The sequence below is a fragment of the Cryptosporidium ubiquitum genome (genome assembly GCF_001865345.1).
Source record: "Cryptosporidium ubiquitum isolate 39726 chromosome Unknown contig_11, whole genome shotgun sequence".
NCBI lineage: Eukaryota > Apicomplexa > Conoidasida > Eucoccidiorida > Cryptosporidiidae > Cryptosporidium > Cryptosporidium ubiquitum.
In genome coordinates, this window is record NW_021639812.1 from 14,977 (window position 1) to 40,047 (window position 25,071).

Here is a 25,071-nt window from a genome sequence, read left to right on the forward strand (position 1 = left end):
GTTGATGTATGATCCAAGTAGAAGAATAAATGCATTTGATGCAATGAATAACAGATGGTTTGATGAGATTAGAAATAACACTTGCTAGTTTTATACAAATATTCATAACAATATATTGATAATTAAAAATAATGAAGCAGTTACTGAAATCTAATAGGGTTTGCAATATACGGAAAGACCAGAGCAAAGCCAACTTGGGAGTGGTGGATCTGGAACACAAACAACATCTCCATAGCTTTCTCTTTCCAACTCAACAAGCGCTTCATTATATTGAGAGCCATCGCAGCGTTGTAAAAGCTCAATTCCGCCGCTAGCTCTGTTAAATCTAGAGGCTATTAATGAAGCTCCGTCTAAGCCTTTAAATGGGGCAACCAAGTTTTCGGGATTGCACGCATTTGCTTCAGCTCCAAATAATCTCTTTAATATAAGGTGCGGTTTTACAGAAATCTTAATTCTTTTTTTGTTCGGAGTTTGCCTTTGCAGAGGAACTTCTGCATTATCTATCATCTCTTGGGTTACTCCTTTGTGCACAATCCAACATGAGTCTGCAGAAGAAAGCCTTGCAACTCTTCTTTCAATGCATGCGAGCTCATAGTTTGTGTATGACCCTTGGTAAATAGAAATGGATTCAATTCCGCCTTTGTTTGTGCAAACGGAATCTTCTGTAATTTGATACCTTGAATCATCTCCTGAGAATTCACAATTTTCGAAATTGGTAATGTGACCCCAATTGTATGGCGCCTTGTAAGCAAAATGAAAACATATATATGGTGGAAAATGAAAGAACTTACCTGAGCATGTTTTACGAACTTCCAGCACCATCTTCGGCCAGGGTTCCCAGGATCTGAAAGATCTCTTAATCTTTCATATATTGTCAATTCGTTTTCAGGTTTTGGTGGTATTCCTCCTATATAATAAGTATCTCCAACATAAAAAACTTCTGCTTCAACTCCATTTAGATCTACATTAATTCTTTTTTGAGACTCTTCAGATATAGCTTTCACATATGCTACGATAATATCATTTGGAACAATATATCTGTCCAAAGCTTCTGTTAATGTAATATTTCCATTTTGCAGATCTTCAATTACGTTTGGTGTAATCCTAAGTTTCTCAAGACATGATATGTATTCAAAAAGACTAATAATTAGAGCGAAAATCAAAAACATAGAATTTTTATTATTCCGCATTCTTACAAATAATTGAATTTTTTTGTGTGAGAATGTTTCACACATTCAATTTTGAAAAAAAAAAATTAGAAAAAAAAAGATATTTATTTCCCTTGATTGTACTTCTCGATATTACTACATCAGAATGACTAAAATCAATAATAATCTAATTCAGACTAAATATGGATATTTAGTATCGACTTTAAGGAATAAAAATCTGAATCAAAAGATCTTATATAGGAATCACTTTTTGAAATAAACTTATCTTTATGTGAATCGATAAATTTCTTTATGTATTGATTAGAAAGTAGTTTTTTGTCAGTTATGTAGGAAAATTCCTTAGAATTCTGGCATTTTACATTAGAATCGATGTAATGTGTTTTAATGCATTGATCAAGGAAACAAACTGCTTGATTTGCCCTATCTGAATTCCAATTAGAGTTAAGAATGGCCGAAGTTAAAATAATAGGTACTGCCCCATCACCTAGTATCCTTTCTAGATTTTTAATAAGTTTTTCCCAATATAACAAAATTGTATCGATGGAATTACTGTGGCTCGATATTTCAAATTTGATTTTGAACAAATTAATATATTTGTTTATTAAAGCGGATATTTCTAAGTTAAGCTTTAGATAGCAAATTGTTGATTTATAATCCTCAGGGAAATGAGAGAATATTGTTAGTAGTTTTGGGAAAAGAATATTATAGACTGAAAAATCACCTAAACTTCTAATTCCGCAAACAATCCCATATAATGATGCAATTTGAAGACAATTACCATTTATCAAATTATTAACACGAAAATCCAGTAGATTTTCAAATTTATTAGCTAAGTATTCAAGAATTTTTGTTGTTCCAACTGGTAGATGATAACAACAAACTTCAAAGATATTTTCCAATAAATTGCTCGCATCAAGTCTGGCATTTAAATTATCATTAAGGAACAATTCAGAGATTTTCAAATTTAAGTTGGAAAGAACTTTCTTTACTGGGCATGAAACCATTATTCTAACTAGTGGTTCAATAATTTTATGGATATAATATGTTGTTTTTGAGCAATGTGGATTTCTAATGACAGATCTACATATTCTTATTAGTAGCCTGAGAGAACCTATTTTTGGCAATTCTCCAGTTTCCTCAAACTTACAACATATTAATTTAGTGTTATAATTGAAGTAATAAACCAAATATGGTAGCAGTGGTTCAAAATCCGTTTTGTTTTCTATTATATAAAAAATATCGTTCAGCTTTAAGATGAGTTCGATTCTTTGTTTGGATTCTTTAGAATATATTTGATTGTTTTTTATATAGCTGTTAGGTTGGTTAAAACAATTAATGTATTGATCAAAAGCTGATTTGGGTAAATTAGAAAAGTTTGATCCTTCAATTACTGAAAATACAGAAGTTATTGCGTCGGTATCCTTTTCAGAAAGACCATAATTATTCAAAAAATTATTTAAAATAAATGCTCTATGCTTGATATTTGAATTCAAAAAGTTAGAATTATATGTTAAATTGCAAGATGAATATAGCTCCTCCATCGCACGCAAAAAAATTCTGTTCATGTAACTTAAAAACTCTTTTTGTTCTTCGGAAAGAAATCCTTCAATAGCTTTATTAATTACAACCTCAAAATTATCTAAATTTTTGATATTGATGTTAAAATTCACATCTTTTAAGAATTTGGAGTTTGTTTCAATATTTTTAGAAATATTATTCATAAATTTTGTATCATTTTCAGAATTAAAAACAAACTTTCCTTCTACTGCTAGCCAATGTAAGTGAATAGTTGGTTTTACTATTTTTTTTCCATCTAGGTCTCTGATAATACTATGAAAAATTTCTTTATCATTAATATCTTTTCCTGCACTGTTTAATGTAGAAATAGCGTTCCTATTTTCATCAGAAAAAGAAAAACATGAAATATACTTTATGGTTCTTTCTGGTAAATTGTGAAAGACCTCTCCATTTGTTTCAATAATAACCTGATCTTTATCCTCACTTTGCTTTGTTGAAATAAAATAACTTCTAGGAGATTTTTCTGAACTCCAAATTAGATTTTTAGACCCGCATATATATCTCATTGCACTGTTAATATCTCCTAAAGAAATGAACGGAAACCCTTCATTTTTCTGCAAGCTACCTGAGTTACAGCTACCTCTATGATATGCCAATTTTATTGCTTCTTCAATTATCTGCCTTAATTTAAACTCTACTGTCTGAACAATTAGAGCAGCTGCATTATTAGAAATTAGATCACAACAAAGTTGCCTAGAAATAGGATAAACAAAATCATAGACTGAAAATATTCCATGATTTTCTATAAAGTCTAAACTTCTTTCATTTCCTTTAAATTCGTCCACATCTATTTTTTGTTTCTTTCTAAGTATTACATTATTTCCTATTTCGCAAAACCCAATGCTTAAATTGTTGTTTAATGAAAACTGACCATAATCAGAAATTTCGGTTTCTTTTATCATTTTTTCTTAAAATTCTGACAAATGTAAAATGATCATACGCGTTCGGCGCCAACTCTTGTTCTCAAATTTACATAAACAGTATGATGAATTATATGATTTATTTGGACAAAACTTATATATAATTATTTTATTTAAAATGCAATAAACACAATTAATGAAGGCTAATTTAAATTTGGATAACAAGATGAATCCAAAGAAAATTATTTATATTTGTGAGGAATTTTTGACTAATTTTAGCACGCATAAACCTAATAAAGCATCAAAAATATATTTAAGATACTTTGAACAGTTTCGTAATTTAAATTCACTTTGGAATTGTAAAGTTATTAATGATCAGGATAGCTTAGAGCTTAGTGAAGTATGGAACTCTGTACTGCACTGCTACAAAGTTGTTCTTGAAAAAATTTCGAATGAAATTAGAATAAAATCTGAAAATGTTTCGAAAGAGGAAAATAATCAATTAAATTTAAAAAACAGAGAACTGTTAGAAACTGTTTTTCAATTTAATAATTTGTCTTATACCGTAATACCACTGATTCCACAAGAGTTTCTCACTGATCTGCTTGAATTGATTAAAGAGTTAACTTTAATTTGTGAAAATATGAAATCTTATTTAGAAAGCAATATTGGTCTTACAAATTGCTCTTCAACTAACAGCCTATCAATAGTCTTATTATTAGTTAAAATCATTTGTTACAAAATTGAAACTAATAATCATGATTTACTCGGAAAAATGTATGGATCTACACTATATTGCTTAAATATTTTATTTCGAATTTATAAAATAGAATTCACTGAAAAATGGGATCTAATATTATTTCCAGAAAAGAATCATATATCATCACTTAAATTAAGTTCCTTGTTACATAAAGAAACTTCGTTTGACTTGTACATTGGCTCAGATATTCCCTTCCTTACGTATTTTTTGTTCAGCTCAAACACAAAAATTAGAGTAAATTCGTTATTGTGCATTCAATCCATATTTGCTGCCCCAATATTTAGGTTTAAATCTATGGTTTTGTTACTATGTAAACCATTCTCCCAACAAATTTTAGATACTAGTGCATCTTCTTTATCAAAAAATGCTGTAATATTGGCATTTTCCCTTTTGAAGTTTGGAGAAATGATTTTTAAATTAGAAAGTTATGATTTAGATACTGGAATTACTCTTTTTAAAACAATTTCAAAGATTGTAAGCACAACACCTTCTCTATTTTGGACGGAAAATTTTATTAATAACGAGATCAGCTTTATTAATATACTTTCAAATATTTTACTTTCTGGTCTTAAAGATTTAAATATTTTTATTCCTTCTTTACAACTTTTTTCCAACATTTTAAGTTTAATAAAAAATTGTGATATTTCAATTAATATTTTATTCGATTATTTAAATCCATGTTTTGAAAAAGTACTAATTAACAGTTGTATGGTTCTAAACTTGCCAATAGGTTTTAAATATGAAAACATTAACTTAAAAAATTTATCTTTCAAGTTTCCGGTGATTCTAATCGAAATATTAAATTTCTATATCAAGTTATTAGAGAATTTTCCATTCTTGTTGATAAGCATCAATTCCAATCAATCTTTGTTAAAGAAAAATCAATTTGGGGTCAAAAATCATTTATCAAAATTTGTAGATATACTTGAATTTATAAACTTTCGCCCAAATGAATTAGATTTGGTAATTTATGAAAAAGGTCTCAGAACCACATATTTATTGATCAATTGTATTAGGGAGTTTCAGAAAGTAAGACTAGGCCAAAAAAATGTTATTAGAAATCAATTTCAAATTTCGAATTCGGATTTTTTTTTCCAAGATATTGAAAGGCTAGAATTTACCATAAATAATGTTGAAGAAACATATTTAAAAATTATTCAATTATTGAAATCGTTCATTTTGTTAACTTTTCATTCTGTAATTCAAAATTTAATCATGAATGACGAGGAATTAAAAATTGATTCTAATTTACAACTAAATAGAAATTGTATTTGCAGAATATTAGACATATATTCAACTATAAATCCGATTTTCTTGGAAGAAGCTTTATCCGAAACAATGAAAATTTTTAATCTAAAAAATAATGAAATAATTTACAAAAGTAAAAAAATAAAACAATATATTTTGGGAAATACAAAAATAAGCTTTGTCGAACTAATATTATTAACACTGGACAACGCTGAAGATAAGATACTACCATCGTTGATTAATATTCTAATATGTTATTGTGGAAACTCAGAATGGATAAAGCACTCATCATTTACTACCTTTCAACATTTTGAATTTAGCCTAGTTGAAAATCTACTATTATTAATAAGCTCCGATAATTCTGTCATAGTAAAGCCCATTAAAGAGAATATAATTTTGAGTGTAAATAAAGCTATGATGTATATTAATATATACCACCATATAAATACAAATAAAGTTATTTTTTGTTCCTCAAATTATAGAAAAAACAACATAAATTTATTGGAAGAAAATTACAAAAAATTTATGGATAATAATGAAGTTGAATTTAATGAGATTTGTTGTCTTTTGAATTGGAAGGAAATATTTTTTTCTTACAAGTCACTTATTCAAAATCTTGAATTTAACTCTACTTTGAGCAAAGCCTCAAGTCTTTTAAACCTTTCAGAAATAATTAGAGTTTTTGGAAAAATATTAAAGCTAATTCCTTTTAATTTAAATGATTTGGAAGAAATTATTTGGACATTAGACTTATTAAATAATTTTATTTCTAACGCTTTCAATATTACATTCAGACACAATAAAGTTAAGTGGAATTCAATTTATGCAATAGGATTATTGTTTGAGAATGATAATTTTTATAATTTAGTAATTCGATCATTTAATGAAAAAACAAACATAAACATCAATTTGTCAAACACATTCACTAAAAGTTGGAAGGCTCTTTGCTTAATAATTGTAAATAATTCGGAACTTACAAAAGTTAGAATAAATGCCTTACGTTCATTGGCAGCTTATAATAATGCTGATTCTGATTCTAAAATCCCATTCATTCTTCTTTTTGATACATGGGAAACTTTTAAATTAGCTGTAGGCACTACACTAATAAGTAAATCTAATTCTTATTACAAACTCCAAACTGCTAATAATGAATATTCATCATTATGGAACACTTACTTAAATAAACTCGGTTCATCACTGTATAATAATTCAATTTTTTACCTAAAAAATTCTCCAAATAAAATTAGTGATTTTGAAACAGAAAAAATTTCAAGGTATTGTTTTGAATTCCTAGTTCAAAAAGAATTGAAGAATTGTTGATACTAAACCAAAAATCATTTTAAAAATATTATTAATTTAATACAAATAAATTTTATTAAATTTATTCATTATTACGGCATCTTCAATGATTGAATTATAAATAACACAAATTTTTATTTATTTCCTAATTTTAAATACGAGTTTTATATGTAGATTCTTAAGTAATATTGCTTAAATGCTAGTAATTGAGAAACCTGTGAAAAAAGTCTAAATAAGGAATTTTCTTACATGAGTATAGATAAAAAATCGGCACATTTTGATTTCGAAATCATTTATAAAAATTTTTAAAATCCCTCATGAAATAATTTTGTTACTAACAAATTGAATTTTGGCTGAATTTTTGAATGCTCATTGTAATTTAATTAGTAATTTTTGAAGAATTATATAAGAAAAATAAAGATAAGTCCTAATGAAACAATAAAATTTTGGTGTTAAATTTTTATCAATGGTCATTATTACTTTCTACCAGTGATAAAATTGATTATATTTTAATACACATTAACCATCTTTCGACTGAAAAATCCATAAATTGGCTGTTTTAAGTCGTCGTAGTTAGCATTTTCCTATTGAATTGTGTATAAACCTTTAAAATTTTGCGAATAATAAATAAAAATAGTTTAAATGCAATTATTCAAGCTTTTTCTTTTTTTTTTGATTTAATAATGTTCTTGATTTGCGTCTACTTGCAAAGTGCTCCTTTTGAAATTGAAACTTACATTTACAAAGATTCATCATGTCATTTAATACAATTTGATTCATTTTAAGATTTTGCGTACTCATTTAGAAAGCTTTATTTCTATTTGACTTGATGCTAATCTAGGAGAAATAGAACCCTTGAATATTATTCATGTGCATTATACAGTTATATTTGAAGATTAAACATAATTTTTATGAGCAACCAAGTAATCAAACTAAATCAATATTAAATGTTGCCCAACTTTAGAACATTAAATGAATGGGTGATATTTCAAAACAATGTATTGAAATTCCTATTAATTTCTAGATCCGAAGTATTTCTCAAAATGATGGTTTTAGCTCGAATAATTTAAAAAAAAAACTTAGTTTTGCCAATAAATAAATAAAAGTATATATAATAAGTGTATCGATACTTCTTAAGACTTGGTAAAAATAATAGGGAGAAAGTGGGAAGAAAAATTTTCGTAATTTCGATGAAATAGGTTAAAAAAGAAAATGAAAAAAAATGAAAAAAGAATAAATGTTTATTTAGAGAAAGATCCTGCAATTAATAGTTAATCTTTTAATAGGCTGTTATCATAATGGCAAATATAATTCGTTAGATCCGAAATAAAAAAGGAATTATAGGGACAGAAAACAGAATTAAGATCTTAAATCTGATATAGATCAAAAAAATAATCAATACATTGCCTCAAATAGTGTAAAATGATTATTTAGTGAGAGAGATTCTTTAAGTTATTATGTTTACCCAATTATTTGAAGAGATGGTTAAACTTCAAAAATAATTGGTTTTATATTTGCAGATACAAAATATATTTTTGGTGTCACAAAAACATGGATTTAACGAAAAAAATTAATCAAAATTTTGGATTAAAATATAAAATATTCATTATTATAGAAATTAATAAAGGAAGGGTTTTTATCAACTATAAATTCATTTTTATTTAGTTATCCATTAATTTATTCTATAAGCTGCTCAAAATTATAAACTGATAAGAGTAAAAACCATTTTGATCAATATCGCAATTTAAAATTTGCCTTTTAATTACTTTAAAAAGAATTTAAATTTATTTTGTGGAAAATATTTATAACAAAGATTGAAATTCTGATATAACCCTACTTGTGAAAAGCTTTGTAATTTCAACAAAAGATATTGAAAGATTGAGCAAATATATAATGAAAATAAAAAGTTTTCAAACTGGATGTTAATTAAGAATAAGTAAAATAAGTTAGATTAATTCAGGTTCAATTGGAAAAAATTAATCTCCTCTAATAAATGAATAGTTCAATATCAATTCGAAAATTAACTTGACTTTTATACAAAACATTAACTCCAAATGTTAATTAAAATATTTATAAAATTTTTTTTATAAAAATTTATTATTCATTTAAATTATTAATAAACTATTATTGAAGGTTCAGATTACATTGAATTAGTTGAATTAATAAAAATTACATCGATTATTGTTACATAAAATGTTTCTTTTTTTTTTCAGTACGTTCAAATATCTTGTAATGCTCTGAAAAGAACCTACTTTGAAATTATCATAAAATACTACAATTAAAGTTTTTGGAATTTGATTTTTATAGATTAGCTGATATTACTTTTTTATCTTTTAAAATGTATTTGTAGGGTGGATTGAGTTCTAATCATATCACCAATGTCCTGCCTTAAATTGAGGGTTGGTCTCAAATAAATGAATATAAATATCTTCACTTAAAAATAAATTGCTTAATCTTAATAGAATTTACTGATAGTGTTTAAGCAGGGAGTTTACGTTTAACTGAGTTATTGATACTTTGTAGTATGATGAGGCGATTTTTCAAAGAGATTTATTTTGCTGAAAAAATTGTAAAAATCAATAATTGGATTTGATGAATTAATTAAGATAAATTAAATAAAATTAAAATACAATAGATAAAAAATTATTGATATATACCGATAATTTTTTATCAATTTATAAACTCGAGATAAAACAAAGGCAATTTTAAGGTCAATATTTAAAGTGATTAGTGAGCAGGTATTCGAAGTAATGAAATGGGTTTATTGAATACTTCAAATATTAAGTATTAATTATTTTAAATAAACAATAAAAATTATTTTGGCTAAAGGAATATTACATTTAATTGACACTAGAAATTGTAATCTAGATTATTATTAAAACTCTGAAGCTATTAGAATTGTTACTCAAAATTAATTAAGAGAACTTTAATAGAATAAATAAAAAAAATTTAAAAAAATCATTCAGACTGATGAAGTAACGATTAAGCAAAATATACAAATATTTAAAATTTTTAAAATGATCCTTTAGATCAAATTTGTTTGAGATCTAATATCAAATTGATGATTTAAAATACTTTAGAAACAAAATAAATCTGAAAATGAAGTATTAAACTCATTTAAAATTATAAGCTGAAAACTTTTTAAAGTTAATATTCAATGATTTCATACTGAAAATTTAACAGTTTTCAATTTGTCTATTAAAAAAAGAATTATTGATTTTTAAGGTGAAATTTTTATTAAATATTTGATTTTTCTAATAACATTAATATTTTGAGTTAATTGATTATTTTATGAAGTATCTATATAGAACGTGAGAAAAATGTGTAAAATATTTGAAAAATGTAAATATTGTATAATTTATAACGACTATTCTTTACGGCTTCAATAATCAATTTAAATTTGCTGAGTTATTCTCATCCTATAGTTAAATAATTGAAGTTTAGCAAGTTTTTTACTTTTTTGAGCTATTACAAAAAAATAGATTGCAAATATATAGTTTTAATAGAGAAACTCAAATGATAAAACGTAGAAATACCCATCTCATGTGTAAAGATATTTAAGATAATAAAATACTTACAAAAAATTGTTCAAAAAATGAGGATTATAGACAAATATTAATTAAATTTATCGAAGTTGAAGATCGCAATTTTTTTAAATCAATTAATTATTTGCTTCAATTTTTTTTAATGCAAAATAAACAATATATTATTTGTATATTTATGGCGCCAACATGTATTTTTCTGAATTGTTGCAAAAAAAATGTAAAATCAATTTGAGAAGATGTCCAGATTATCTTTCTGTCTAAAATTTTTATTAATAGGTTTGTGTATAAATTACTCATTAAATGCATCCAATTTTTATGAACACGGAACAAGTCTAGAGGGTAGCACTCAATTTAGGGCAGTTGCAATATTGAAGAGTGTTAGATCGTATGCAATAATATTAATTGGGGCTGCTAATTGTTTTAGCGAATACAAAATTGGAGCAATGTCTAAGCATCTTGACATTTTAGCATCTTTAATCAACAATTCAAATGAATCGATTAGTAGAATAAAACCTAGTCTTAGCCAAGAAGAAGAAGAATTGCTTAAAGGAATGAATTGTGTTCCTGAGTTAGAAATATTGTTTGATGATGTATATAAAATTGTAAGAGAATGCTTGACTGAAGGTCTTCGCCCAAATAGAGTCAAACTATTTGAAGAGCTGTTATTTCAAATGCAAATGTCCATATTACCTTGTATTGCTAGTGTTGATACTCATATTACTTTTCCTGGACATTCTTTAGAAGATATTTCAAATTCAATTCAATTAATAATTTCGAGTTCAGCCTATTCAGTAACTAGAATGCTAAAGTTAGCATATTCTGAAAAACCAACTGGGGACGATAGTGAGAAAAAAGAATCGAAGAAAGAAAAAGCAGGCGCAAATAAAAAACTTAGTAATAAAGAATATGAAAAGGCAAGTAAAGATGCTGATTTGAATGCTCATTTACTCTTAGGATGTTGTAAAGATGGAACTTGCGGTTCTCTTGAAAACAAAAGCAGATCCAAAACTAGAAATAAAAAAGGTGGAGGAAGAAAAAAGAGGATGAATGATGTTGGTTTGGATCAAGAAGAAATATCTGAAGCTTGTATAAAAGAAGAAACCCATAAAGAAAGTTGTGCGGTCTCAGATCCTCTTCTTGGGCAACTTGTACAAATTGTGGAATTAGTTATTAATAAACTCAAAGAAATAGCATTTTTAGAAGAAAAACTTCAAGTTTTAGCCTTCAATTATCAAGCAATAATGAGAGAAATTGAGCAAAATTCTGAGATAGCAAAGAATGAAAAATTGAAAGATAGGGTATGCAAGCTACCTAAGGACGTGATCTTTAAAGCCAGAAATGAACAAGAGATTGAAAAATTAAAAAGTGAATACACAAGAAACCTAAAGAAAATGTCTGAATCTTCAATTTGTACATGCACAGGAGAAGATTGTAAAATAATCGTTAATTCAGGATTAAAAGTTTGCTATCATAACTCTAAGAAAATTGAACCATACAAAGAAAATGAAATTTGTTTTATTGATTAATAAATTACATAAATCTGAAAATCGCTCAATGCTGGAAAAAATTCAGGTTGAATTCAAATAATTCTCGATAAAAAATTTTAAAGATTTACCGTTAAGTATCCTTACGAAAATATATATATAATTTGATTGTTTCAAAGATATATTAAAAGAATTAACAAAAAATCCTGGTGATTATTTATTGTGTAGAATTCGTTTTGAACAAACTATAATTTGCAAGACATTTCTAATCTGGTAAAAGCAGATTTTTACCACAGCTAAAAAATCAGTTGGATTTTAAAATAGACATTTCAAGAAATTAAATTCAGAAATTATGCTAAAAAGGGAAATTATATCTCAATTCTAAAAATTCCAAATTTTACATAACATTTACAATAACTGGATTCTTTTCTCCGTCTCGTCGCATGCATATAATTTAGTTGACTGGTTTCTAAAAATAGATTGTTATGATATAAAATGATATGAAGCCTAAAACTGTCTATTTAGGTCTTATTTGTATTACATTTTTTTTTCATTTCAGATTAATTGATAATGCCAACCTGCATAATAATCCAAACAAAATTAGGATCCTCAAAAAGAGTGATTTGGAACAAGTTGAGAGTAAGCTACTATCATCCAATCTTTCAGTTTTTAATCAGCTAAAATGCCTGATTAGACTGTTAGATTTACTTGAATTAATTGATAAAACACTAAATGTGGGAAAACCTGGACAACTCGAAATTCTATTTTCTATTAAGGAAGGAATTGACGCAAAACATAGTGAAATTAAAGATGAATTGTTGAGAAGAAATATTAATTTGTTATCTTGCGCAGATGTAGAATTGATTAAGAGATTTTCAGATTTAAATGTAAAGCTTAATGAATCTTTATATGAAGGCCAGACATTTATTGTAGAATCATTGATAGAATTTCTTGAACTAGTCCGATTATTGGTGACATCAATTACTGATCTTCAACTAGAAACCTTTATTTCGGAAGAGATCTCAACTGAGAATATCAGAGATTTTTTACTATCTCTTTCGGAACATTATTCAAATTTGTTATTATCAATTACAGAACAAAATGATGATGAAAAAGAGAGAGGTGCAGATGAAAATCAATCAGAGAATGCTTCATCTAGTTCTGTGCCTTTAAGTAAAAATCAAGATTCTAAAGCAACTAACAAATTAATTAAAGATAATAAAAATACCGAATTAGAAAGAAATGAAAAAAACAGAAATAGAAAAGAGAAAAAGTCTAAAGCATTTAATCAAAAGGAAGCATATGACGTTGAAGCTTCGTTAAATAAGGCAAAACTAGGTGAAAGTAGTCAAAGAAAGGAAACTTTAGCGGTTAGCCAAAAAAGTATTTCCGGTGGGGTAGAACAAGCACAAGCAAGTGGAGTGGGATCAATTATAACTGAAGTGGGTGATCAAAAAACGCATAATTTCCCCAAAAAGCGTACTAATAAAAAAAAACATTTAAATAATGATGAAAAATCTCGTCACCAACCTGAAAATATTTTGGTACGTCATGCAGAAAATGTTAAATTGGATGAAAGAGGTGGGGCGAAACAAAAGAGAGGTAGAGCAAAAGGTCCTAAAAAAACAGCAGAAACGGGTTCAAGAGCAAGATCAACTTCACCAAAACCTCATAGTTCTAGAGAGCTTCAAGCAAGTTCACGTTTATGGTCAAGAAGTAGATCTGGAAGTAGATCTCGTAGAAGATCCAGAAGCAGATCTGGAGGCAGATCTGAAAGCCATAGTCGTTATACTATAGAAAGGGTTCACTCTTTTGCACAAGAAGTTGGAAATGACATCGGAGAACTGGGCAGCTATTCTCCATTATTTTTAGTTCAGGAAGCAGAAGAAAAATTAACGGAATTATTGAAAGTTGAAGCTGAATTACTCAATTTGTCATTTGAGTTAAAAAACATGTTTCTAAAGATGAATGAAATATCTAGTAGAGTTGAATGTAAAGGGCATAGATTTTCTGCAGTAAGAACTCAAGTTAAAATTTTAAATCAAGGATTAGGCAGATGGGTTCTCGATACTGACTTTGACAGTTTAGATATCAGATATACTATGATGGATGCAGGAAACATCCTTAGTAATATTCCACCATCCGTTGCTGCTAGACAGGGAATTGCTGCAAGAGCATGTTGTTTCAAAGATTGTTGTAAGTTAAATGATCCGTCAGACAAACATATCGTTGGATTTAATAACTGCGACTGCAATAGTTGTGATTGTAATTGCATCTATTGTTCTTCAATTCCGGATAGTTTTAACAAAAAGTCAATTTATGATGTGGATTAATTCAGGAAAATTTGAAAGATGAGTGAAGTTACAAGTTTATTCCTGAGCCTCCATTGAAATATGCATGGTTCTTGTACTCATTCTTAGATACAAGAACTAATTTCTATGTTTATTTTCAGTTTGGATTAATAAAATGTTTAATAAAGCATTAAGAATGTTTTGTGAAAGCCTAAGTATTGATTATTGGAGTTAAACGAGATTTTTGATATCCTAACAGCTTTATTATATTCAAGGACTGATACAGTGGCGGATTTTGTAATTATAAATTCAAGAGTAATATATTGTGTTCCATACTAAAGATATTTGATTAGTCGTAAATTAACTGAAATTCATTAAATTTATTTCGAAAATGCTATTATTTTAAAAATGAAATTTAGAAATGTTTAATAATTTATTTGATTTACGAAGATGTGCGGTACTTATAAACAGAATAAATGAGATCGAATATATAAAATAAAATGATCAAATATGAATAATTAAATATTTAATCTCAAGACTATTATAATAAAGTCAGCAAGATTGATTGTAACTTAATTATTGTTATATTTGAAGTTATAGATATTTACTAGATTTTGAAATAAATAACTAGATCTTTTGATTTTCGTACTGTCAAGAAGGTATGTTGATTCATCACCTTCTAGAATAGTAATGATAGGAATTTGTTAGAATAACTTACGCCTAAAAGATAATGATTGAATTATGATCAACTTGTTTTCATAAATATTTTTACAAACAATTTAAATACTTATAAATTTAGATAAGTCGTCAAATGTAAAATCAAATTAAATTGTTAGTAATAGAAAAAAATTTATTTATAGTTGAATTACAGGAGATACACCAAATTACCAGAATTTAAGGAATTAGATATTGAAAATATCTTGGAATAACATCTTTTGCACACTCTGCGATTAATGAATAAAAAAACTATGTTTTTTTTTAACAAAGGAGAAAATGACTATTCGACAATTCGGCGGGTTGTTATTTTTACATGAAAATCTGTAATGTAATAATTTAATGAAATCTATTTTCAGAACAATGAATGAAAATTTTTGTAAAAGTATTATTCTCTATATTTTTTATTTTATCATTCTTTTTGGTATTGGGTTTAGCAAGTACACCAAACGATAATGACCAAAATACACCAGATAGTAATAGCAATGACTTAACTAAACAATTATCAACAATAATATCTAACGCGTTCGAAAACGAATATTGTATTGAGAACCTCTTAAAATCTCTATTTGTTATTTATGTATTTATATTGAAGTGTAGCGCACTGTTTGATGATAAATTAAGTAAAGAATTATTTTCTCAAGTAAGAGCAATGATAATTTTTGTTGATAAATATTCTACTTATGACGACAAAATAACGATGATAAATCCAACTAAATTACGCAATATTACTTTAATTCTTCAAAACTCGATTGATTTAAATTTATTATATGAACTGGAAGAAGTTTCATTAGCTGGAACAGATCCTTATATACTTTTAAATTCTGAGTATGAGAAGATCAATAAACAATTAACTAAAATTATCAGTTTACTACTAGAGCTAGTTGATAGAACAAATGCTAGACTGAAAAGTGTGGTGAAAAGTGCAATCTTTATTAATAGTAAACTTTCTTTGTTTGTTAAAAGGTCCTTAGATTTATATAGAAAAACATCAGGTGAGAAATACTCCAAATTATATCAACAATCAGAAGATAATCTTCTTTCATTATCTATGAATATATTCAACAGAAAAGATCCTTTTTGTTACGTTAAACAGGTATTGAGTGTTTATGATGAAAAAACTAAAGAAATAAATAAATCAGAAATTAAATTAGGGAAAAAAAATAAATCATCGTGCAAAAGCAAAGAATATAGTTTTAAAATTGAAACAGTAGTGCTCACCACATTAGGAATTGTACTTTTTGCAATCGAAAATTTTTTTTTTAATAATGGTGATGTTCTGGCTAATCTCAAAACTCTGCATACGAGTGTACATACTAAATTGTACAATAAAATATTGGAAGAACCAACGGAACTGCTTATAACGGAAGAAAGGGCTGACTGCATTAAAAAGAAAGTTAGAGATTTCCTGGGTTTTGACACATTAATGGAATCAGACCATTCCGTATTTTCTTTGGGTAAACCATTATCTAAACGTCAAATATTAATAAATTTAAAAAAAATCTTAGATCATTTAAACGTGATATTGCTTTTTTTAAAACAAGAACTCCAGGGTAAAAGTGAAGGTACTCATCTTCATTATCTATTGTATAATCTGATTAATTATTGTGAAGAAACAATTAATATTTTAAATACTAATTTATTAATTTTGGATAATAGTGATCTCAATGTAATTAATTATATCAACAGAATTAGTACAGAATTATTAGCAAACGCAAGAAAATGTAACTGTGAAAACTTAAAAGGACGAAAATCTGAAAAACAAAAATCAAAGAGTAAATATAAAGAAATAACTAGTATTCAATTAGAAACAACATATGTTTCTGATCCTGAGACTTCTAAAAAAGTTGATAGTTCAAGTGGAACAACTGCTGATTCAAGTATAAAGAAGGGCCCAAAAAGTAAAATTGAAAGAAAACAATTGAAAATGGAAATGTTAATGGCCCAAGAAGAAGCTTCAAATAAAAAAGCAACTATAAGCAACATAATCAGAGAGCAAAAAGTTGGTCAAAGAAAGAAGTTAAAAAAAATGAAGATCGAACAACGTTCAAATAAACGAGAAAGACAGAGAGAAAAGGAAGAAGAAGAGAGAAGAAAAGAAAAAGAAGAAGAAGAAAAAAAGAAAAGGGAGAAAATGGAAAGAATTCAATTTCAATGTCTTAAACGTTTGGTAATTAGAATTGAAGAACAATATGAGGCAGTAAATGAAGAACTTGTTAAGAGAGAACGTTTAAAATCATTGTTTTTAAATGTATTCGGTATATTATCCCATATTATCTCCAATAAAACTGGTGATGGTTCGAATTTAGCCTCTGGGAGTGCTGATTCAGATCTACTAGATAAAGAGAAAAACGAATCTAGCTGTAAAGATGTTGCTGCTTATGGTAATACATATGCCATGGGAAGAGACGAAGGTAAAGAAGCGAAAATATGTAAAAGGCATCCTAAGTCTTTAGTGTCTTATAAATTAAAAACGTCTACACAAGATACAATCGCCGATCATAAATCAAAGAGTCGTGAAACCTTCAGTTTCGAAAGCTCAGAAACTACAGAAATTAAAAGCAAAGATGAAGAAGAAGTTAGGAGTGGAAGCAGGAGTAGGAGTAGGAGTAGGAGTGGTATTAGTAGCAGGAGTAGGAAGATTAGTAGGAGTAGTACTAGAAGTAGGAGTCGGAGTAGGAATATGAGAGGAAATAAAACTAATAAAAGAAAGGCATACGAAACGCATACTTCACCTTTAGTGCCTTCTACACTGACACTACTTAAACAAAGCATGGCCGCAGATAATGAATCAAGGAGTGAACCTTGCAGTTCTGAAAGCTTAGAAACTACAAGAAGTGAAAGCAAAGATGAAGAAGAAGTTAGGAGGAGTGGGAGTGGGAGTGGGAGTGGGAGTGGGAGTAGGAGCAGGAGTAGGAGTAGGAGTAGGAGTAGGAGTAGGAGTAGGAGTAGGAGTAGGAGTAGGAGTAGAAGTAGAAGTAGGAGTAGAAGTAGAAGTAGGAATAAGAGTGAGGAGAGTACCAGGAGTGGAAGCAGAGGAGATGATAGAGATAGAAGTGGAGATCGTGGTGATAGTTGTTCATTTCTCCAAGATGAGGGTGAATTCTCAGAATCAAAATTCTTGAAATTGTTTTCAAGTTCTGAATCAAAAAAATCCGGAGAGTTGGATCCAAAAGTAAATAGTAAGAAATCGTTTCTTTTAAATTTTTTTGGTATGCGAGAACTTGATTACTCATATATTTCAGAAGAATCCACTTTGGAAGAAATAGAAATTGCTATTGAAGTAGTTGGTAATGAACTTGAGAGAGTTCATAGTGAAATACTTCCACTTTTAACGGGAGAAGACAGTAATATTATTAAAGAGTATGAATTGTCATATATTAGACAATTTATCAGACTTCTTATTTTGTTAAACAATGTTTTGGAGAAATCTAAATAATCTGCTTACAAATTTCTACATTCATTGAATATTACTACTTATTATTTTCATATTGTCTAAATTTGTTTCATGTATTGTTAAGGGCCAGATGGCATTTTCTGAAAGTAAATTGATGAAATACTAAATATTTATGTCTATAATATCATAATTATTTATTGATGAATATTTAAATGTTTATTTATTCTTTTTTTATGAAGACAAACGCGAGATATTTCAAGTTTACGAAAATTGTTTAGAAAATATAATAAATCTAAGTTCTGCTAATCAATTTCACTAATAATAAAGTAAATATTTATAATTAGCTAAGTTATTAATAGATTAAAGTTTTTAATTAAAAATATTTTCTTATAAACTTTAGTTTCTGTACTATTAATTACGAATATTCAATTAAAATAATAATCGATTTGATAATTCACCTGCTTTGACATTTATTTTTAAAAAAATTTCCAAATTAAAAATTATTTAAATAAATATTAAAATAAAATGTTATAAGGAAAAATGGTAATAATCCTGTGTATAAAAAGTATAAACATGATTAAAATTTCCAACTTTGATAAAAATTTGCATATGAAAAATAATTTTTTGGATTTTTATAATTAACTGTTTTACATTAATTTAACGTTTATGAGATCACACTTTTGTTTAATTCCCATAATTTATATTGGAATCAAATCATCAAACTATTATATGATGCAAATTGCGGCATGGCAATATTCTATGCATAAACAATTTTTCAAGTACTAAAAAGTTATGTATTAAACGGTAGAATGATTTATGAATAAATTGCTTTTTATTTCGAATACATTAATTCTTTTTTTTTAGTGATTTCTTATTTAGATAATCTGTGGGCACCAACTTCACAAAAGATTCGGATAAAAGTGCCACAAAGAATTAGGAATCCAGAAAATAGAAAAATTATCATCGTCCTAGAATGAATATGAGTTGAATTACGTGAAAGAAAAGATAATGAAATGATTATAACTTTATTCGCTCAATTTGTTCCGAATGTTGAGAATGTTAGTGAACAATACAAAAAGAATTAATCAATCTCAAATCTATGATTCACTGAATTGAAATGCATTAATATTATTCACATTGATTTTTAATAATATTTGATATATTAGAAGTCATTTATTTATAATATCGATAAATTTCTTTTTCATCCAATTGTTGGCTAAACAGAATTTGAAAAAAAAATAAGGAAGCATTGCAAAAGATACAGATAACTCAAATTATGATTTAATAAATACAAAATTTGAGCATTAAAAAATCAGAGCATTTTTAAAAAAAAAAAAAGGATCAACAATTGAAGGTTTTTGCTTTTCAATATCAGAAATATTTCCTAGGTTAGAAACAGAAATGAAAACAAACAAAATTCAGAAAAATACTTGGAGCTAATTCAAGAAAAAAAAGAATCTGGCATGGGCAAACATAATTTTATTTCTGCAAGAAACCCTTAGATATAACAATAAAGAAGGCTTGGAAATAGAAGATATATTTTGGCGTGAAATTTGAATTATTCAATTAACTAAAATCTTTGGTTATGTTTTTATATCATTTTTTGACCTGGATTTTTTGGCTATTGCAAATTAAATTTTAGATTATGAATAAAAATTGCATTTTTAATGGAAACAAAATGCACAGAGCTTAATATACCTCAACAAATATCAATAGAGATCAGAAATCAAATCAAAAAATTTCCCAAATTTGATAAAATAAAAAATTTTGACTTGAAAGTTATTTGTAAAAAAGAGCACTATTAAAGGATTACATTTTGAAGATTTTAAAATTCCAGTATAAACTTCTATTAATAATATTTCCAGTACTAAGAAAGAAAAAAAATTAGTTTTACCTATTACTATTTTGAAAAGCTGTTTAAATTGTACTGGAAATATTTGAAATTGTGACAAGTTTACTTGTAACCTTTTCCATATATAAAAAAAATTGATCGAAATGAACTGAGAATAATAAAAAGATAGGCAATTTGATCGATTTTTCAAGTGGAAGTTGATATTTTAAAGAATTAGTTAGAACAAACTTTTATAAGGAAGAAAATGTTAAAGATTCACTTAAAATTTATAAGTGGCTTTCTGATCAAATCAAAATAAGCATTAAAAATAAAAGGGAAACCAAAAAATAGATTTGAAGAACTTCAATGCATTCAGCAGGCTGATAATATTGATTTTAATGAATCAGCTAAAAATAAGAAAGAACTTAGAGGAGAAAAAAATATAGCAAAGGAAATTTTCGAAACGAAAATTCAAATGTAAAGAAAAGTGGTATCAGGAACAGGAGCGAAAGTAAAAACTTGAAATAAAGTGGATATGAACATTCAAATAATAACATTGACTCTAATTCTAGGAATAGTTCACCTAAAGACAACTTAATTCTAATTTGTAAACTAAAAGTGAATAGGTTTGAAAAGCAATTTAAAAAGCTAAAAAAACTTGGAAAAAACCAGGAAAGAGGTGGAACCAGGAAGAAAATTGGAGAAAAAGCTGAAATATTCTAAGCTTGAAAAAAAAGAATGTTTTGAATAGAAAGAAAAAATCAAAATTTAAATTTCCAACTGAATCGGAACCAAGACCAGAACTAGAACCTTTACCTGATGAAAATATTGAACCTCAAATTTACACTGAAAAAATTACAAAAATGATCAGAAAATTATGTTAATTCAAACATAAATCTGAAAACACTTCGAGTATTAAAATTGCCAGAAAAGATTTATATCACTTAGATTGCAGAGAAGACTTTACTTCAGGAGCAATTCTCAAAAATAAGTCTTGTGAAAAAAAATTTTTGGAGCCAAAAGTTAAATATAGAGATGGTAGCTAAAATATCTTCAATATATTCGAAGATAAAGAAAGATATTCTGATAAACCTATTGGAGTGTTACCGGAATCACAATCACAAAATAAATCAAGGTTTTGCTAAAAATCAAGAAGAAAGTCATTCAAAAAAGCAATTCAATTAGAAGTGAAACTTCAATCTGAAATACATGAATTTTGCATTGAAAAAGCCAGTAATTACTCTAAATCAATGAAATTTTTCCCTATATCTGAAAGTAATAGGAGTAATAATAATGAGAAAAAATTAATATTCTTGGAATTTAAATGAAACAATTTTGAAAAATACTTTTATTATTAAAAATTGTCACCCAAAAAAAAAGAATAAAACATAGATTTGATTCAAATAAAAATAGTTTAAAATGCGCGTAATATATTATTTAATAAAAAGTCAAATTAGACCTGAAATCATATAATTTATATAATGCAAATCATAAATTAAAAGATTCACTAAAAATGAAAATCAAACAGAATAGATTCTTCTTTTTATTCCTTTTTGCTTTCTCCATTATAAAAATTAAGGGAGCTGAATTCAATGAAGAAAGTGATTCTAAAGAAATAATAAGTCAAGTTCAGGCAGAAGGTTTAAGTGAAGAAAGTTTAAATTTACTAAGTTCAATTACCAATTTACATGAAAAAAATTTTGCAGCCGAATTGATTGCGAAGTTACTACTTTCTTATTCAATTATCATGCTTAAATTTGTATATTTTTTTAATGATAATGTTCTCTATGAACAACACTTAAGATTGAGAGATATAATTTTCCACACCAACGTACAATCAACTTTTATTGAGAAAGGAATGATGTTAAGCAATGAAAAGTTAGAAAAATTATATCGTAGCTGCTTCTTTTATTTAAAACATGATCTTATTAATCAATTAAATAGAGAATCGAATGAAAATCCATTCGATTTCTTAATGAATGTGATTAGTAATCATAGTGATATATTAAAACAAATCCTGGAATCTCAAAAGGTTCTTGAACATTTAATTTCTCACAATTTAGATTCAACAGTTAAATCAGTAGTTTCAACAATAACTCTTACTGTTTCAGAAATCATAAGTTTGCTAGAAGAATCTATAAATATTTACAAAGGTATGAATAAAAAAGATTTTAGGAAACTCTTTGAATCAAAAAAAGCATCTTTTAATAAAGCTAATATTAATTTTGTAGTCACTAATCAGAAACTAGAAACTCTTGGAAGAATGAGATATGTAGTTAGGAATAAAAATCAATCACCTAGTACATATAATGAATATTCTGAAAACAATGGATGTACTGAAGAGGAAATATTAGAGTTGGAATTGCTTATATCAACATCTATGAAATTATTAGGACTAATATCAACTAATATTTTTTATTTTGATAGAGCAAAATTAACAAAACATTTACAAATAATTGAGAAATGCGCATTTGATATTGCTCAAATGACTACAGATAGGGCTACTGAAATGAATGTTGAAAATTCGGTTATTCTCAAGACAAGGAAAGCTGTAATGGAAAAACTGGAATATGAAAAATTAACGAAACTTGATATTTTGTCTTTCAAGTTTACAAATAAATTGTGCAAACCAGAAGTAATGAATAATTTGAAAGGTCTTTATCATTATTTACTGAGGATGATGGTGATATTAAAAAATTTATTAGAGTCAAATAAATGTGGGGATTATATTAAACGATTATTGGTCCCAGTTATTAGTATTTTTGAAAGCTCAGGAAAAGAGTGTGCAGTTGCCATAAAAACCTATGAAAAAAAAGAAGATTTATCCGTTATACCTTTTGAATTAATTCGAACTCAAAGAGAAGAGAAAATGTCTCAATATAAAAAAATAGTGAATAAACTGGTAGAAAAAGGTAAAGAGAAAATAAAGACAGAAAAAGAAAGACTCGAAAAGTTAGAGTCTGAGAAAAAAGCAAGATTAGAAATGGAGTTATTGGAGCGTAAAAAAAAACAGGAAAAACTCAAAGAAAAAAACAAATCGAAACAAAGAAAATATCCTGAAGCTGAAGATAATGAATCGCATTCGCAAGAAAGGAGACACGATATTGATAAAACAACTGAAACATGCCAAACAAAAAAATCTGTCAGAAGTAAAGCTGAAAGAAGAAGGAAGTTAGCGGAGAGCATTACCAAGTTCGAAGAGGAATCTTTGAAAAAAGAAGAAATCAGAAGAACGGTTATTGATCAAAAATCCGATAAAAATTCAAAAAAAAAAGCGAAAAAAGAAAAAAACAATTTTAGAGAACCATTAAAGGAAGAAGGGGCTAGTAAAGTAAGAAATCAAAATATGAACTATAGTGAATCAGGAAACAATATTAGTCAAGACTTCTCTGATGAATCAAGTAGTGATGTAGAACTTTGTTCATCTATTGCCACAAGAAAGAAAAAAGAGACAAAAGAAGCTGATATAAATAAATACTTATTTCCTGTCCTAAAAATTGTAGAAGAGTCTATTAATGAAAGTAAAACATCGCAGCATTTAAAACAAGATAAAAACGTCGAAGGTGATTGTTCTAATTACTCACCTAGTAAAGGTACTGTTGGAAAAAGACTTGCAAACGAAGAATATAGAACTACCCCATTGGTTCAAAGTACTGTTGAATTATTTGATCAAGATTCTATTTTTGAAACAAGAACCCATCAAAAGGGAACTGAGGGTAAAGGTTTGGGAAGATCATGTTTAGGTGATACTTCTATAGCATCCAAACCTGCTTCAAAGTGCACTAAAGATCCATCTAGCAACCAACAAAGTAAAAAAAACAATGAAACCGAAAATCGAAAATCAAGGTCTAAAACAAAAAAAAGAACAGAAAATATAAAAAGAGCTGTATCTGAATCTAATCCAAGAAATACACAACATTCAAAATTCAAAACTAGATCAAATTCTCTTCCAACACCAAGAACTAGATCCAGATACAGGTCTAGGTCTAGGTCTAGGTCCAGGTCTAGATCTAGACTAAAAATAAATCAATCAAGATCGAACACAAAATTGCATGAGAAACCTAAAGTCTATTTTCATGAAGAATTAAATAAAAAAATGATTTCAGATTTATTATCAAAGTTTATGTTTTTAGAAAAAAAAATACCTCAAACAGTAGAAGATTGTCCCAGGCATAAATCGAAGTTCATTCCTATGTTTTTGGAGGAAAAAGTAACTCAATCAACACCTGGAATTGATATTTTTGGCTTTTTTGGCATTACTAACCTAGATTTCTCACATATTTCAGAAGAATCCACTTTGGAAGAAATCGAATGTTCTATAGAATTATGTAGTGAAGAAATCCTTCGTATTCACACTCATATTTTGCCACTATTGACTGGTCAAGATTTACTTCAAATCAAAACTTTTGAAAAGGAATTGATCAGTAAATTTGTTAAATTACTTATTTTGTTTAATACAAAAAAGGGTGAGTTACGATGAGTCGTTTTGTATTGAGAAACAATTCAAATCATTATATAATATTGTAAAGATGCGCTGTTTATTTCCATTAAAAAATTAATGTTTTTGATGAATTGGTTTTCAAAATAAATTTGATTAGTTATTGGGCCTATTGTTTATATATAGTATAAAGAAATTTCTAGATGATGACTAAATTAATTTGAAATAAATGATGTGAATAAACTTCGGTTTACTAACAATAGAAAAAAAAAAATTAATCACTCTGTTATGTAAAACCATTATCTGAATAGGGCTACTAAGTGATAGTTTTATACCTGTTATTGTCACCTGCTGTAAAATAAAGGGTCAAAGTTATAATGCAGAGAAATACTTGTTTTTTGAATGATTCAAATCAAAAAATCTCAAAACAATATCACTGTTAATATCTTAATTCAAA

General features: G+C 27.1%; 6 protein-coding genes across 6 annotated transcripts; 5 read left to right on the forward strand and 1 right to left on the reverse strand.

The window, feature by feature from the left end:
* Window positions 1–150: 150 nt before the first annotated feature.
* On the reverse strand, window positions 151–3,649 carry cubi_00006 (uncharacterized protein; the record flags this gene model as incomplete). Its single annotated transcript, XM_029017020.1, has 3 exons — window positions 151–741; window positions 792–1,140; window positions 1,371–3,649. The coding sequence occupies 3 exons, from the start codon at window positions 3,647–3,649 to the stop codon at window positions 151–153; spliced, it is 3,219 nt and encodes a 1,072-aa protein (XP_028875599.1).
* A 154-nt stretch (window positions 3,650–3,803) lies between these two features.
* On the forward strand, window positions 3,804–6,935 carry cubi_00007 (uncharacterized protein; the record flags this gene model as incomplete). Its single annotated transcript, XM_029017021.1, has 1 exon — window positions 3,804–6,935. The coding sequence occupies one exon, from the start codon at window positions 3,804–3,806 to the stop codon at window positions 6,933–6,935; it is 3,132 nt and encodes a 1,043-aa protein (XP_028875600.1).
* A 3,760-nt stretch (window positions 6,936–10,695) lies between these two features.
* cubi_00008 (uncharacterized protein) lies at window positions 10,696–11,985 on the forward strand (the record flags this gene model as incomplete). Its single annotated transcript, XM_029017022.1, has 1 exon — window positions 10,696–11,985. The coding sequence occupies one exon, from the start codon at window positions 10,696–10,698 to the stop codon at window positions 11,983–11,985; it is 1,290 nt and encodes a 429-aa protein (XP_028875601.1).
* A 458-nt stretch (window positions 11,986–12,443) lies between these two features.
* cubi_00009 (uncharacterized protein) lies at window positions 12,444–14,276 on the forward strand (the record flags this gene model as incomplete). Its single annotated transcript, XM_029017023.1, has 1 exon — window positions 12,444–14,276. One exon carries the CDS (start codon window positions 12,444–12,446, stop codon window positions 14,274–14,276), a length of 1,833 nt encoding a protein of 610 aa, XP_028875602.1.
* Window positions 14,277–15,315: 1,039 nt separating this feature from the next.
* On the forward strand, window positions 15,316–18,387 carry cubi_00010 (uncharacterized protein; the record flags this gene model as incomplete). Its single annotated transcript, XM_029017024.1, has 1 exon — window positions 15,316–18,387. The coding sequence occupies one exon, from the start codon at window positions 15,316–15,318 to the stop codon at window positions 18,385–18,387; it is 3,072 nt and encodes a 1,023-aa protein (XP_028875603.1).
* Window positions 18,388–21,689: 3,302 nt separating this feature from the next.
* cubi_00011 (uncharacterized protein) lies at window positions 21,690–24,656 on the forward strand (the record flags this gene model as incomplete). The annotated part of the gene is made up of 1 exon (XM_029017025.1): window positions 21,690–24,656. One exon carries the CDS (start codon window positions 21,690–21,692, stop codon window positions 24,654–24,656), a length of 2,967 nt encoding a protein of 988 aa, XP_028875604.1.
* Window positions 24,657–25,071: the final 415 nt, after the last annotated feature.